This window comes from Lampris incognitus, chromosome 2, assembly GCF_029633865.1.
Source record: "Lampris incognitus isolate fLamInc1 chromosome 2, fLamInc1.hap2, whole genome shotgun sequence".
NCBI classification, from domain to species: domain Eukaryota; kingdom Metazoa; phylum Chordata; class Actinopteri; order Lampriformes; family Lampridae; genus Lampris; species Lampris incognitus.
Window position 1 is genome coordinate 9,380,654 of NC_079212.1, and position 15,770 is coordinate 9,396,423.

Genomic DNA, 15,770 nt, shown 5'->3' on the forward strand with positions numbered 1-15,770 from the left:
AGCAACTCCCTAAAAAAAAAAGAAAAAAAAAAAGCCTTTAACAGGGAGAAAAAATAGGAAGAAACCTCAGGGAGAGCAACAGAGGAGAGATCGCTTCTTTAATCATACTTGTTAGAGGAGAGAACAGTTTATCTGAAAATGTTTAAAAATATGCGATCGGGAAGCCATCTGGTCCTGGGGCCTTATTATTCTGCAATGACTTCATGGCCAGGAGAACCCCTCACTTATGTCAGCATTCAGACGATCGTTATCTTCTGTGTTAATCTGAGGAAGAGGTAAACCTTCCAGAAATTGCTCCGCTGCAGTATTAGTGGTGTTGTGATCCGATCTATACAGTGTTTCATAAAGCTTTTTGAATTCCGCGTTGATCTCCGATGGGCTTACCAGGGATTTGCCCTCATCAGTAGTTGTTGAGTGGGTAATTTTATCGGTTTCTTCCCTCTTAATCTGCCATGCTAGGAGCTTACCAGTTTTGTTTCCATACTCGTAATAGTGGTAGTTAGTCCTTGCTAAAGCTGCTTCGGTATCTGCTTCATGGTCAAAGAGTTTAAAAAATGTCTGCTCTTTTTAGTTTCAGAGTGCTATTGCTCAAGTATTCTAATTTCTTCATCTAATTTTGACCAGGCTTTTTTCTTTTAACTTATGTGCATTGTAGGATAGGGTACATCCCCTCATAAATGCCTTGACAGCCTCCCAAATATTTGCTTGAGAAGCTGAATTCAGATTGGCCTCAAGGAACAGGTAAATATGGGAGTTCATAAATACAATGAATTCTGGGTCTTTCAGCATATATGTTTTAAATCTCCATCTCTGAGAGAATGTTTATACAGGCTCTATTACCCAGGTCATCTTCAGTGGATTATGATCTGATAGTGCAGCAGCCAGATAAGAGCAATCCTTTACCCTAGCGAATATATTTTCTAGAGCAAGAATCATCGACATTAGAGAAAAAGGAGAAATCTTTCTTGTTAGGGTTGAGAGTACGCCAAATATCACATACTCCTAGTTCTTTTATGCTGTGATTCAATACTAAAGATGCCTTAGATGGTGTAAGTGCCTTGAGCAGTGAGCGGTCAATAGCTGGTTTGAAGACCAGATTAAAGTCTCCACCAATAAGGCAGAGACCCTCAACCGCCGCTAGTCTTAGAAGTAGCTCATCAAAGAAGGCTGGGTTGTCATAGTTGGGACCATATATATTTACCAATGTCAACCTATTCATATTCAAAACACAATCAATAAGCAGGAATCTACCATTCTCATCTTTTTCTACTGAGTTCAATTTAAACTCTGTGTTTTTGTTTATAAGTACAGCAACCCCTCTCGCTTTGGAGGTAAAAGACACATCCAATCCAGTCCCTCTAAAGTTTCAAATGTTCCATATCAGTAAGGTGTGATTCTTGAATGAATGCAATACTTGTAGATAGCTTCTTTAAATAAGTAATAATTTTCTTCCTCCTTATCGGAGAGCTGATTTCCTTTACGTTCCAGGAGACACAGTTGACTAGTCATGTAAATATGTAAAAAGTATTAACCATTCTGAGATTTTCGGTCATAGATATCAAACAAGGAAGTGTTGATAATGTATGAGAGATTAAAAATTTAACATTGTACCACATAAATGTTGCCATTTCTGAAAACAATGGAGAGCATATCAAATAACCATTCCAATCCCCATAATAGACCCACTCAAACCTTCAAAACAAAAAAGACAAAGACAGGAACATTAGGTGGGCTACTCTTGTTAACTATAGGGTAGCCTCCACAGTTGTTGTAAATCTTGAACTTTTGAACCTCAATCCGTGATGAAAGGATAACCCGGTGTTCCCAATGTGTGAGTCTATCCACAGCCACTCCAGAAGTCTGGGAGCATCACGTCAGTGGCATTATTCAGAATGGACCATAGGCCGAGTATCAAGCTGTCACTGTGGGGGAACCTCTTTATCTACTGAGCCCGTTGCACTATGGTGTACCATGTAGGAATGGGTTCTGAGGTCCAGAGAGACTATTCGCCGGGGGCATGACACCGACTGTCTTAACTACTGTACAAGGCCTGATGTGAGGAGAGCTTGACAAGAAAAGCACTTGCAAGGAGAGTGTTTACAAAGTCCTATGGCGACAGAATGAACGTGATGGTAGCAGGTTTAAGGAGCTGGAAGCTACTAGCGGGATCTCAGCACATAGGCGACTCACATGTGATGTTTGCAACTCTGTTGAATCCTGGGCAACAACAGGGTTGAGGCAGCTATGTGGGTGTCCGGACAGCCGTTTTCAGGTAAAGCACTGCCTGCCCCGTAAGGGGAAGCCCCTAGAAAAGGTAGGGTAAAAAAAAAAGCTTGCTCAGAAACTACCTGGCTGGTTCACCGTGGCCAGCGGGTCTTCACTTCAGTGGTCGACAATGCAAGAAAGTGAAACTGACTGTTACTATGTGCAACGTTCAGACCATGTTGGACAACCACACCAGACCTGAGAGAAGAACTGCATTGATTGCTAAGGAGCTAAAGAGATACCGCGTTGACATTGCTGCTCTCCAAGAAACACGGATTGAAGGCCAAGGACAAATGCAAGAGAGCAACTACACCTTCTTCTGGATTGGAAAGGCAGATGGAAGGAGAGATGCTAGAGTGGCCTTTGCCATTACCAACAGAATTACATCCATATTGCCCACTCTACCATTAGGAATCTCTGAGAGGATTATGAGTCTCTGAGTTGGGGGGGAAAACGCTTCTTATCACTCGTCAATGTGTATGCTCCGGGTATGGCGTATCCAGATGAAGACGAGGAATCTTTCTCCCAGAAATTGGCTGAAGTAGCGGACAGTGTACCAAGTGCAGACAACCTTCTCATTTTAGGAGACTTCAGTGCAAGGATAGGCAAGGACCACTTAACCTATGAGGGTGTCTTCGGAAAGTTTGGCAAGGGCAATAAGAATACCAACGGCGACCTTATGTTGAATTTCTGTGCGGAGTGTGACCTGTGTATCACAATCACCTTCTTCTCTCAGCCTGAAAAGAACTACTTCACCTGGATGCATTCAAGATCAAAGCATTTCCATTTTTTAGACTACGTTGTGACTTGCAGGATAATCTTGACAGAAGTACTCTCAGCAAAGGTGATCCGTGGAGTGGAATGCTCAACTGATCACTACCTGGTCCAAACACAGTTGCAAATGAAACTAAAGATGAATTTACGAAAAACACCCTGTGAAGCACAGAAGAAACTGGATACCAACAAGCTAGTAAGCACAGAACATCAAATGAGACTAGCTGCACCAATCACATCTGCTCTTCAAGATGAAGAAAGGTTTGCAACAGGCGCAAGTAACATTGAAGAATGCTGGACACAAATGAAAGAGACCATCTATAATTCAGCAAAATTGGTGCTTGGTAATCCAAAAAGGAAATCGCTTGACTGGTTTCAGGATCAAGACGAAGCAATGCAAGAGCTGCTACAGGAAAAGCAAATGCTTCACAATGTCCACCTGAAAGAGAACTCTGAGGGGAGTCAATCGACCTTCAAGGCAATTAAACCCAAAGTTCAGAAGGAGATTAGGGTGATGAAGGAGAACTGGTGAAGCAAGAAAGCAGAAGAGCTGCAGGCCTTAGCAGATCGAAATGATATGCATGGGCTCTTCTCTGCACTAAGAGCCACCTACAGCCCAAGAAGCAGTACGATAGCACCAGTAAAAACGGCTGATGGGAGTAAGCTGTGTACTGACCTGAAAGAGATCACAGAAAGATGGAAAGAGCACTTCTGCACCCTCTTGAATCAAGAATGATCAGAAAATCCAAATGCATGCCAGTGGCTTACAAGAAGGCGGCTAAGAGAAGGCCTCTGTGAGCTGATCACAATGGCTGAAGTAGAGAAGGCACTTAAAGACACCAGAAGTGGGAAGGCACCAGGACAAGATGGCATCCCATCAGACATCCTGAAGCATGGCGGCTCAGTACTTAGGTCAGAGCTACTAAAGCTCTATAATGCCTGCTGGCAGAACCTATCCCTTCCTCAAGACTTCAAAGATGCTTTGATTGTGACCATCTACAAGAAGAATGGTGAATGAAGCGATTGTGGAAACCACCGTGGGATCTCACTTCTGTCAACTGCTGGAAAGGTCCTGGCTAAGATCATACTGAACTGGATAAAGATCCTTTCAGAAGAAGTGTTGCCTGAAAGCCAATGTGGTTTCAGATCTTGTAGATCCACCGCAGACATGATCTTCACCCTAAGAGAACTCCAACAGAAAGCGGCTGAACAGCACCAGCCACTTTACATTGTTTTTGTGGACTTTTTAAAAGCGTTTGACACTGTTGATAGGGAGACACTGCGGAAAGTGCTAGAGACTTATGGCTGCCCCCAGAAAGTGATCAGCATCATCAGACTTTTCCATGATGATATGACAAGGAAAGTATCAATTGGAGGAGACGTCAGCGATGCTTTCAACATCAAGCATGGAGTGAAGCAAGGCTGTGTGCTTGCACCGACCCTGTTCACGTTATATTTCACTGCAGTCCTAGAAACAATGTCTCCCAACTTGAGAGGTGGCTTGTACATCAGGACCTAAACAGATGGAAACCTCTACAATCTTGTGAGACTCAGTGCGTCTACCAAAACAAGAGAACTCTGTTTGAGAGCTTCTCTATGCAGATGACTCAGCTCTGGTTGCCAATGATCCTGGAGAAATGCAAGAAAGAGTAGACCGCTTCGCTTCAGCGGCTACCCTCTTTGGACTGAAGATCAAAGTCTCCAAAACAGAGCTTCTGTACCAGCCTCCCCCTCAGAAAAGCCCTGACGAAGGTCAGCCCAGTATTTGGTTAATGGAGCAACTCTGAAGACCACTGAGTGCTTTACCTATCTGGGCAGTGCTGTGACAGATACAAACTCCTCTCAGTTAGAAGTGGACAGAAGAATCCAAGCACCCACAATAGCCTTTGGTGCCCTCCACAAACGACTTTGGTCCCACCATGACATTAGGCTGACAACAAAGATAAAGGTCTACAACACAGCTGTTCTCCTGTGTCTACTATACTCCACTGTATGCATGACCCTGTATCGCAAGCACATCAAGAAGCTCACCAGCATACAGCTTCGTCATCTGCGAAAGCTGCTGTGAATCAAATGGGAAGACAAGGTGCCCGACGTGGAAGTATTGAGACATGCTGGTACTGTCAGTGTTGAATCCCTAATAACAGCCTCCCAGCTCATATGGGCCGGCCATGTGAGAAGAATGCCAGACAACTGCCCACAAAAAGAGTTTTCTACGGGGAGCTGTGCCAGGGAAAAAGGAAGCAGGGAGGCCACAAGTTACGCTTCAAAGATGTGCTCAAGCACCACATGAAGATGTGCGGCATATATGACCCCAGCTGGGAGACAGTGGCCCTGGACAGACAGAGATGGCGCTCCACAGTACGGCAATTGAGAACAGCTGTTGAAAAAAATAGACCACTCAAACAACATTCATCTGTGACAAATTTGGATGATATTGTCGCTCTAATGTGGGCCCACAAGCGTGCTTGCCAAGCTTAAACTGCATCACAGTCATCATCGTTTTGATGGACTGCCGAAGAAGCCATGCTTGGTAGTTAAGAAACCAATTATGATAATTAAGAAATCAGAACACAATCAAAAATGTAAAGGAAAACAAGCTGTAATCAACGGAGCCTCTTTTAAATCTGAAATAACAGCAATAAGCAGCCTAACGGGAAGACAAACCATGTTTGTTAAATGTAGACTGGGTTGCAGCGCTAGTTGCCATACGGTTTTTCGCCACCATCAAGTGGCCCAAACAATAATAATCTATATAAGGTAAAGTCGATGGATGGCTAATTAACTCACCCATTTTCGCTGGATGACATTACCATCTCATGACAGCCGTTAGGCAATCTGTTAAAGAGTAAAAGGGAATTTAGTCTTCCAGCTTGCTCAAAAACTCAACGACATCGGCAAGTGTAATGAACCACATGACGGTTCCCTCATACAATATTCGGAGCTTGGCTGGGTGGTGCAAGCCGTACTCAATGCCCTTCTCCCGCTGCATCTTTTTCACCGCTTTGAATGTGTCCTTCCGTTGTGTCTTGGAACAGCTGTCAGCATAGATGTAAATTCTTCTGTTTTCAAAGAATGTCTCCTTCATTTTCCTGGCCCGGCGAAGCACCTTTTCTTTGTCTTTAAAGTTAAGGAATTTAGCTGTCAGAGGCCTGATCTTGTCTGAAGCTTTGCCGAGGTGATGACATTTCTCAACGATGATGGGAGACTCAAATACGATAGGGTTGAGGATTTGTGGGATAATCCATTCGAGGAATGTAGTTGCATCCCGGCCTTCCGACCTTTCAGGTAGCCTATGTTGAAGATTTGTATATTATTTTTCTTGCTCCTATCCTCGAGATCGACCAGTTTGTCTTTGATGTGCCGTAACTCCTTCTCTGTCTTGTCCAGACTTTTGAGTGCATCACTCACATTGTCCTTGTTAGCTGACACCTGTCCTTCCATTGCCTCCACCTGGTCAGATAAAGTTGAGAGCGAGGATTCAATTTCTGTGAGAGGGGTCTGGATACTAGCTATCTTAGCGTCTGTCTGCTTGGACAAGTCATCTTTGTGTTCACATATTGCTGACATCACAGCTTCGAGGGAAAGCGGTCCTTTCTTGTCGGTCGCCATGTTCGAGGGATCTTGCGGTTTTGTTGTATTAATATTTTTCGACTTAAGTTGTCGTTTTCCTTCTGAATGGCACGAAACAAACAGTAGAGTTAGTTGGTTTCTAGCTTGGGATCAAGGTTTGATATAGATGGCTGGAATATAAAAACAGCTGTGAGGTTAACCCGGCGGAGCTCACGCTTGCATGACCTGCTTCAGTGCGTGCTAGACCAGAACTCCCCAATGGAAATACTTCTGACCCAGCGAAACAGCACAGTCCTCCATTATAAATGCAGTATTTTGCTTTTCAGGCTTCAGTTGTGGCCTACTAATGATGAAATGAAATAGACGAGGCATTATTTCAGTTTCACCATGACACTGAACGCTAGGCCAGCAGACACGATGACACCTAATAATGCCCTTTTCCCACTGGCCAAAAAACCCGCTAGTGTGCGCTTTTGGTCAATGTAGAAAGGCGGATGTAAGCGGGTTTTTTTGGCCAGTGGGCAGATTGGTTAAGAAAGATGCCGCTACATTGAAACTAACAGCTCTCTTCTATGACGTCATCCTCTAAAGGAAAGACATCTTTTCTTTTGAAAACCACTCTCGTATATAGAAGAGGAAGAAGGCATACACCATTCGTGCAGATATCAATAAGATCACACGAACACACAAAGTTCAAACATTACGCAGTTAGGAAGTACAAAGGACTGATTATCAAGTGATATAGGGATGACGAAGAGATGTGTTAACTTTTATTTTTCTCTGAACAGTTCTTATTAAAAAAAAATCATTTTTCTTTCTATGACACCGAGTGGATATTTGGGTTGCACGTTACATTGAGATCTGTTTAGTCTTGGCACATGACACTAGGCTGCGTTTTATTTTTTTTCTCTTATTGTTCACAGCAGTTGAGTTTGTATTGCGCAGGACGACTTGCATTGAATGTGAGCCATACAGTACAGCGGGAATTGAGTTTGAAATGTAAAGTAGCTGAATTAACTTAAGAGTAGGTAAGAAGGCGCGGGAAAAAAAATCAAGCGTCTACTTCCTCCTACTCCTTTTCCAACATGTAACAAATAATCTGATGTATATGGAGATTTGTTCAATGACTGATGTGTGGATTTGTTGATCACTTCAGATTATTGGCAGTGGCTTATCTGCTTCTATCCAGCTTATTTACATGTTTGAAATAAATCATAACCAATAGTCATATTTTTAAACCATCTGATAATGTTATTACTCGTTTATTAACCACAGTCAAAAGGTGTTCATTATAAAACGTTACCCATCACACACACACACGCACACATTTATATAAAACATTTTCCTGTGAAACTTTCAGAGCCACCCAGACCCTTGCTGCAGCCGCTGAGCCAGCCGTTAGACGTCTTCCCCTCCGAAACCCTGGAGTTGAGCTGTGCGGTTCAGGGCAGTTCTGCATGGATTTTTAACTGGTACAGAAACGGACAACAGATCAGTGAAAACTCACACATGTCCCTGAACGGTGAGGGTTCAACTCTCACCATCAGCCCTGCACCACAAGCATCAGGGGAATATTCTGGAAGTTACTCCTGCAGAGCTCAACACAAGAACAGATCGGTCGTCTCCGGGGACAGCAACTCAGTTCGCCTCCAAGTCTACGGTTGGTAAAGTCCATTTTGTGTTACCATGCCATGTTCGACACCATCTCTTTGACACTGATGTGTTTCATGACAATGTTAAACCTAGAAATTTTAAAACTCCTTTTTTTTTCTTCTTTTGTCTCGAGTAGCAAACGAGGCCAAAACCACAGTGAGCCAGACTCCAATATAAATTTGCATTATACATTCCTATTACAATGGCTGTTTTAAAGTTAGCACAGAGTTGCTGTGTTTGCCAGCTGCTAGCCCATGCAGCCCGGCAGCTCCGATAACACCCAGGGCGGTCTGGTGGCGGCCTCGCCTAGCGTTGACTGTGTTGTAGGGTCGTCGTGTAGAGTGTGAGGAGGTGTGTCAAAGGTGACTGGCTTGAGAGCTGGTGCTGGATTGGCCGGGGGAGCTTGGTCTGCTGCGTCCGGTGGGCCCAGGGACCGCGGCTCTGGCAGGGCCGCGACCAAGAAGGAAACCCCGAGGGCGGTCTGACAGGACGCCGAAGCGGGGCAGGCTAAGCTAACTGCTGGCCCATGCAGACCGGCAGTGCCCCCAGTCATCCTGGATGGCGTTCGTTCTCTGGACAGTGGAATTTTTGGACACGGTTGCGCTGAGTGGACTGGGTTTTTAACTGTGTGTTGTTTTTTCTTGCTTTGCTCTCTCTGTTTTTGTATGTTTTTGGTGGTGTCGTTCTTGGGAAATCTGCAATGTGTGTTTTTGTCTTTGTGCTGCACTGCTGTGGGCTGGCGGAAACGGAATCTCGTTTCTTTTGTGTACGCAAGTGCATGAAAGAAATGACAATAAATTGTTCCTGATTCCCGATTAAAGTAGGGAGAACTACAACAAAGTGAGCGTGTTAGCTCTCAGCACGTCCACTAATAATCAACATAGTGGCAACACACATCCAGGGCGGCGCGGTGGCCCAGTGGTTAGCACCGTTACCTCACAGCAGGAAGGTCCTGGGTTCGAACCCCAGGCCATCCCAGGTCCTTTCTGTGTGGAGTTTGCATGTTCTCCCCGTGTCTGCGTGGGTTTCCTCCCACCATCCAAAAGACATGCACGTTAGGGTTAATACTCCTGTCTGTGCCCCTGAGCAAGGCAATGGAAAAAGCTGGAGTTGGTCCCCGGATGTTGCAGCTGCCCACTGCTCCTATACAATAGGATGGGTTAAATGCAGAGAACACATTTATTGGAAGAATACAACTCATTGTAAGGTACAGTGACAAAATAAAGTGGCTTTGTTTCTCACAAAGCTGACATGTACACATTACATACATTATTACATACATATACATACATAGCTCTTTTTTTATCAACAAATGAGGAGTGGAATATTATTACATACATACATATACACTTTTTCTACTTACATATTTAACATTACTATGTTGATTATACCCGGTAATTTGCATATGAAACTGATTGTTTGTTTCGGTCATTATGCCACTGTATTGTTTATAAGGGTGGGGGTACGGAAGAGGTCACTTATGCCCCTTTCCCACTACATGGTACCGACTCGACTCGACCGCAGAGAGTCGTTTCCCATTGCCATTACAGTACCCCTCAGTGTAGCTTGTCTGCATTGGTTTTGGTACCCGCCCCAGTTTTTTTTGGAACCTCGACAAAGGTGGTACCAGAAAAGTGGCAACAGTTACCAAAACGCCAGTACTTCCCAGTTATGGAAAACGAAAAAGTTGAGTCAAGCTGAGCCGGGGCATTAGACGAGCGATGAAACGTTTCTCTCAATGAACGCTGGGTCCAGATGAACTGATTCAACTTTCTGTGATTACCTTAACCTGGATTATTGAGCATGCATCAAGACATTTTCATAGCACTGCTTCGTGTACTAGTAGTGAACACGGTTATTGATTATACCTTCTTTTTTTCCCTTTTTCTCTTGGATTTAGAAAGCAAACCCAAGCCCTTGATGACTCAGAGTCCCAGTGTGGAGGAGGTGTACGTAGGAGAGCCGGTGAATTTTGGCTGTGGTGTGGACGTCTCGTCTGGATGGGAGTTTCTCTGGTACAGAAATGGAGCATTACTCCCTGCGAGTGGCAATAAGTTCAATATAACGTCTGTAACTCCAGCAGACAGTGGCACTTATCACTGCATGGCCAGAAGAGGCAAAATAATATTCGATACAGAAAACAGCGAAACTCGGACTCTACGGGTCTCAGGTGAGCTGCCATTACGTTCAGCATATGTTATTTTGGGCAGGGAATCGACACGTACCTCCCAGTTTGATATTACAACGATGTTTTAGAGTTGACTTGATACCTATAGTGATTTTTCAAATATCACATTATAATAAACATTGTGGTTCAATATTCCAATATTTTGCATGTGTGTGGGGTGGTGGGAAGGGACAGACTGGGGATATTATTGCCAATTTGTTGAAATTGTACATTTGCAAGTAGGAGGAGCGAGGGATTGACTCGCCTGTTTCTGTGTTTGGCATTATAGCGGTAATCGTGAAAGTAACATTGCCACCGGGTGGGTTAAATTGGGGGGGGGGACTTTTCTGCCTACATTTCCGCTCCATAGTGGAAATTTAGGCATAGTTTCACAGCCAATGGCGTCCCACAAGATGCCATTGGCCGTGAAACTATATCGATGGCCTGTGACATTAACGTTTTAGCAGACACTGTGACTGATCCGTGTCCATGTCTTCAGAGCGGCCTGTCCCATCCTTGGCCCTGAGGAGCCCGTGGCAGGACGTCTTTGTGTCTGAAGAGGTGAAGCTGAGCTGTGGCGTCCAGAACAGCAGCGCTGAATGGACTTACGAATGGTTCAAAGACAGCCAAGCGGTTCAGATGGACGACTCCGTGGCTCAGAGTTCAGACGGAGCGTCTCTGGCCATCTCCTCTGCTTCTGACGAACACCGGGGAACGTACTCGTGTCGAGGGCGACATCGAAGCCGGCCCGTCAGCACTAAAACAAGTGATGGGCTTTTACTTAAAGTCTACGGTGAGTTTTAGATTGTTGTTTATCTGTATTTACTCTTTTTAGGTGGTTTTATATTGTATGATGATGGGCTGTCTCACATCAACATTTCTCCTGGTGGAGCCTGCGTCTATGTCACGTGACTGTCCAGTTTCTGTCTGCTAAAAGAAAAAAGAAAAAGACTGTCCTTCCTTTTATCCTCAGTGGAAAACGCAATATTTCAAGATAGTTTTGGCAGTAAAACTCAGTACCGTTGGCGGTCCTTGGTATCCTGAGCCTCCACCAATCCAGTATGGAGATCTGATTTATGATCCACATATTTGATTTGGCAAAGATTTTACGCCGGATGCCCTTCCTGACACAACCCCCTCCCCGTTTATCCGGGCTTGGGACCGGCACTAAGGATGCACTGGCTTGTGCGTCCTCGGTGGCTGGGTTACCTTGAGTGTCATGAAAGACGCCTTTAAATAAAATGTGTGTCATTATTGTATTTATTATTTTTATATGCAGTGTTACTGTATGAGGAAATTGAACTAAATGTTGTTATGTGTAGTGTATCTTAAGGTAAATCCACTTTTTAGGGCCTTAATAGAAAACTGGAGAAAACAACAACCCAGTCTCAGGCAAAATATTTGTGTACGACTTATTTGCAGTTCCTAAAATATGTTGATGAACAGCATTTTACGACATGAATACAATGCATGTCAACTAGTTGCAAGGGGCCAGATGTGACTACGAGACTGTGACGAAAATGCACACACACACACACACACACACACACACACACACACACACACACATATATATATGTGTGTGTGTATATATATATATATGTATATATATGTATATATACATACATACATACATACATACATACATACATACACACACACACACACACATACACACACACACACACACACACATACACACACATACACGTATATACATATATATATATATATATATATATGTGTGTGTGTGTGTGTGTATGTGTGTGTGTGTATATACATACATACATACATACATACATACATACATACGTACGTATATATGTATATATGTATATATGTATATATGTATATGTATATGTATATATATATATATACTGGTATGTCCACCTTGAATAGTAGAAACGAATTGGCCGCCAGCTGTAGACACCGAAAAAATATCTCCTTTGTAATTACAAGTAAAATCTCTTTATTTTTACTTGTAATTACAAAGGAGATATACCCCCCCCCATTAGATGATACACATGTGACATTTATTAGACGTTGTATTTTTTCATATTCTAACTGCCTGCCCTTCCAACTTTGCCCCAACACCACCCCACTATATGATTTACATAAATTACCTTGTTATATTCTAAACGTAGGCTATTACAGCAGCGCCCTGCTCATTTATATGCTTTTTCAAAACAAGCCCCAGCCCCTTACCCCATTGGCTGTAATGTTTTCTACCCCACCATTGGTTGCTGTGCATCGTAACTACCTACCCCATTGGTTGTAATAGTTCAAATGTTTTCTCCTCTGATTGGTTGCTGTCCACAGAAATGAGGGGCGTGACGCGGGGCAACGTAAACTGTGTGTTTTCGTTGTTGAATCACATTAGCAGCTGATGAGCGCGCGACGCACGAAACAGGCTTGTACTGCAATGTATTAAAAGTTTTTTTCCCCTACATCTATATTGATATTCCGCTCCTCATTAGTTGAGCACTTTTATCAACACCATTGATAGTTTAAAAAAAAACTATATATATACACACACACACATATACACACACACACACACACACACACACACACATATATATATATATAGGGTTTAGGGTTAGTGGTTGTGTCAGGAAGGGCATCCAACGTATCGGTATGCGGATTGACAAGACCATACTGGATTGGTCAGGGCCTGGGTTAGCAATAGCCGCCATTGGTGCTGTGCCCTCACAGGGTACCGATGGAACCTAAAATCCACTGTGGTGACCACTGAGAAACAGGGAATAAGCTGAAAGAAGAAGAAGATATATATAGATATGTGTGAGTCTGATCTCATGATACCTCATGTTAACATATTGAATCACATTTTGTGACATGGATGTGAAGTATTACAACATATCGATGAATGATGATGACTGAGGATGTTGATGAGGACGTTGGCTCAGACCATCCAATTTTCTACTATAAGATTAGCGCTGGTTAAGTTTAGGTATGGATTTGGTGTGGTTATAAGGTCGTAAGTGTTGCAGTTGTATTTGAGTGTCAGTTGTGGTTAAAATAAGTTTTAATCAGATAACCTCAAATTATGTCCTCATTCATCGAGACATGCATTGTATTCATGTGACGGAATATATTGTATGCACTCAACGTATTTCCAGGACCTGCAAATAAATTGTACACAGATATTTTGTCTATGAGACTTGACTCAAAGTTGAGAGAGCTGTCTTGCCATCACACAAAGAATTGGCCAAGTATACGTAACGATTACATTTTCACAAAAATTATAATGTTGTTTTCTGTTTAGGTATTCCTGTCCCATCTCTGAGACGAGACACGTCGTGGCCTGATGTGTTCCCGTCTGAGACAGTGGCGCTGACCTGTGGCATGCAGAACAGCTCTGACTGGATCTACACATGGCACAGAGATGGACGGAGACTCGAAGTCCATCCCGACCTGTCCTTTGGGCCAGACACGTCGTCCCTCAGCTTGACTCCAGCCAAACCGGAGTTCTCGGGGACGTATGCCTGTGATGGAGAGCACAAGCACAGACGTGTAAAGACTAAATCCAGCAACCAACTCCATGTCACAGTCCATGGTGAGGATGAAAAATCAGTCAGAATTTTGTCATTTTAAAACCAAGACGTGAACATGTAAAACTAAGATTTAAATATCTGTGATAACCGGTTCATGCTCGAAATGTCCAGAGTGTTACAAAACTTCCACTCCAGGGTTTCAACAACACCCTGAATGACTTGGAAGTCACAGCAGAATGAATCCTCCTTCTCATAGCACCGTCCCATCGGGTGTCCGGGTGGCGTAGCGGTCTATTCCGTTGCCTACTAACACCGCGATCGCTGGATCGAATCCCCGTGTTGCCTCCGGCTTGGTCGGGCGTCCCTACAGACACGATTGGCTGTGTCTGTAGGGACACCACCTCCACCTCTGGTTGGTCAGGGCGCCTGTTCGGGGGGGAGGGGAAACTGGGGGCAGTAGCGTGAACCTCCCACACGCTACGTCTCCCTGGTGAAACTCCTCACTGTCAGGTGAAAAGGAGCGGCTGGCGACTCCACCTGTATGGGAGGAGGCCTGTGGTAGTCTGCAGCCCTCCCCGGCTCGGCAGAGGGGGTGGAGAAGCGACCGGGACGGCTCGGAAGAGTGGGGTAATTGGCCGGATACAATTGGGGAGAAAAGGGGGGGGGCACTGTTTCATATGCTAGTAGTGAACACGGTTATTGATTATACCAGGTTTTTTTTTTCCCTTTTTCTCTTGGATTTAGAAAGCAAACCCAAGCCCTTGATGACTCAGAGTCCCAGTGTGGAGGAGGTGTACGTAGGAGAGCCGGTGAATTTTGGCTGTGGTGTGGACGTCTCGTCTGGATGGGAGTTTCTCTGGTACAGAAATGGAGCATTACTCCCTGCGAGTGGCAATAAGTTCAATATAACATCTGTAACTCCAGCAAACAGTGGCACTTATCACTGCATGGCCAGAAGAGGCAAAATCATATTCAATACAGAAAACAGCGAGACTCGGACTCTACGGGTCTCAGGTGAGCTGCCATTACGTTCAGCATATGTTATTTTGGGCAGGGAATCGACACGTACCTCCCAGTTTGATATTGCCATGATGTTTTAGAGTTGATTTGATACCTATAGTGATTTTTCAAATATCACAATATAATAAACATTGTGGTTCAATATTGCAATATTTTGCATGTGTGTGGGGTGGTGGGAAGGGACGGCTGGGGATATTATTGCCAATTTGTAGAAATGATAAATTTGCAAGTAGGAGGAGCGAGGGATGGAGTTTTTTCCCCTTCTTTTGTAAATCCGGGATTTTATTTGTGATTTTGTCGTAATTTTATTGTGCGTCCCTGTGTATTATTTCTTTTATCTACCTGCTCGAGGATTGCGGATGGAAATGAGCTGTTAGCTAAAATCTGGTGCAAAGCATCTCTTTTCTCTGATTATCTGATTATGCACGGCACAGTGGCCCAGTGGTTAGCACTGTTACCTCACAGCCAGAAGGCCCTGGGTTCGAATCCGAGGCCATATCAGGTCCATTCTCTGTGGCGTTTGAATGTTCTCCCTGTGTCTGCGTGGGTTTCCTCCCACCATTAAAAAGACATGCATGCATCCAGGTAGCGTAGCGGTCGATTCTGTTGCTTACCAACACGAGGATCGGTGGTTCGGCGCCCCGTGTTACCTCCGGCTTGGTCGGGCGTCTCTACAGACACAATTGGCCGTCTCTACAGGTGGGAAGCCGGATGTGGGTGTGTGTCCTGGTCGCTGCACTAGCGCCTCCTCTGGTCGGTCGGGATGCCTGTTGAGGGGGGAGAGGGAACTGGGGGGAATAGCG

The 15,770-nt window shown here is 44.3% G+C and overlaps 1 protein-coding gene across 1 annotated transcript in view; it reads left to right on the forward strand.

Annotated features, from left to right (window-relative positions):
• The window catches only part of LOC130108276 (hemicentin-2-like), a 29,662-nt gene that overhangs the window by 772 nt on the left and 13,120 nt on the right, over positions 1-15,770 (forward strand). Inside the window, exons 2-6 of the mRNA XM_056275166.1 lie at positions 7,973-8,272; positions 10,166-10,435; positions 10,932-11,225; positions 13,719-14,009; positions 14,692-14,961. Of these exons, the coding sequence (XP_056131141.1) occupies positions 7,973-8,272; positions 10,166-10,435; positions 10,932-11,225; positions 13,719-14,009; positions 14,692-14,961 (1,425 nt within the window). The remainder of the gene's footprint in view (positions 1-7,972; positions 8,273-10,165; positions 10,436-10,931; positions 11,226-13,718; positions 14,010-14,691; positions 14,962-15,770) is intronic.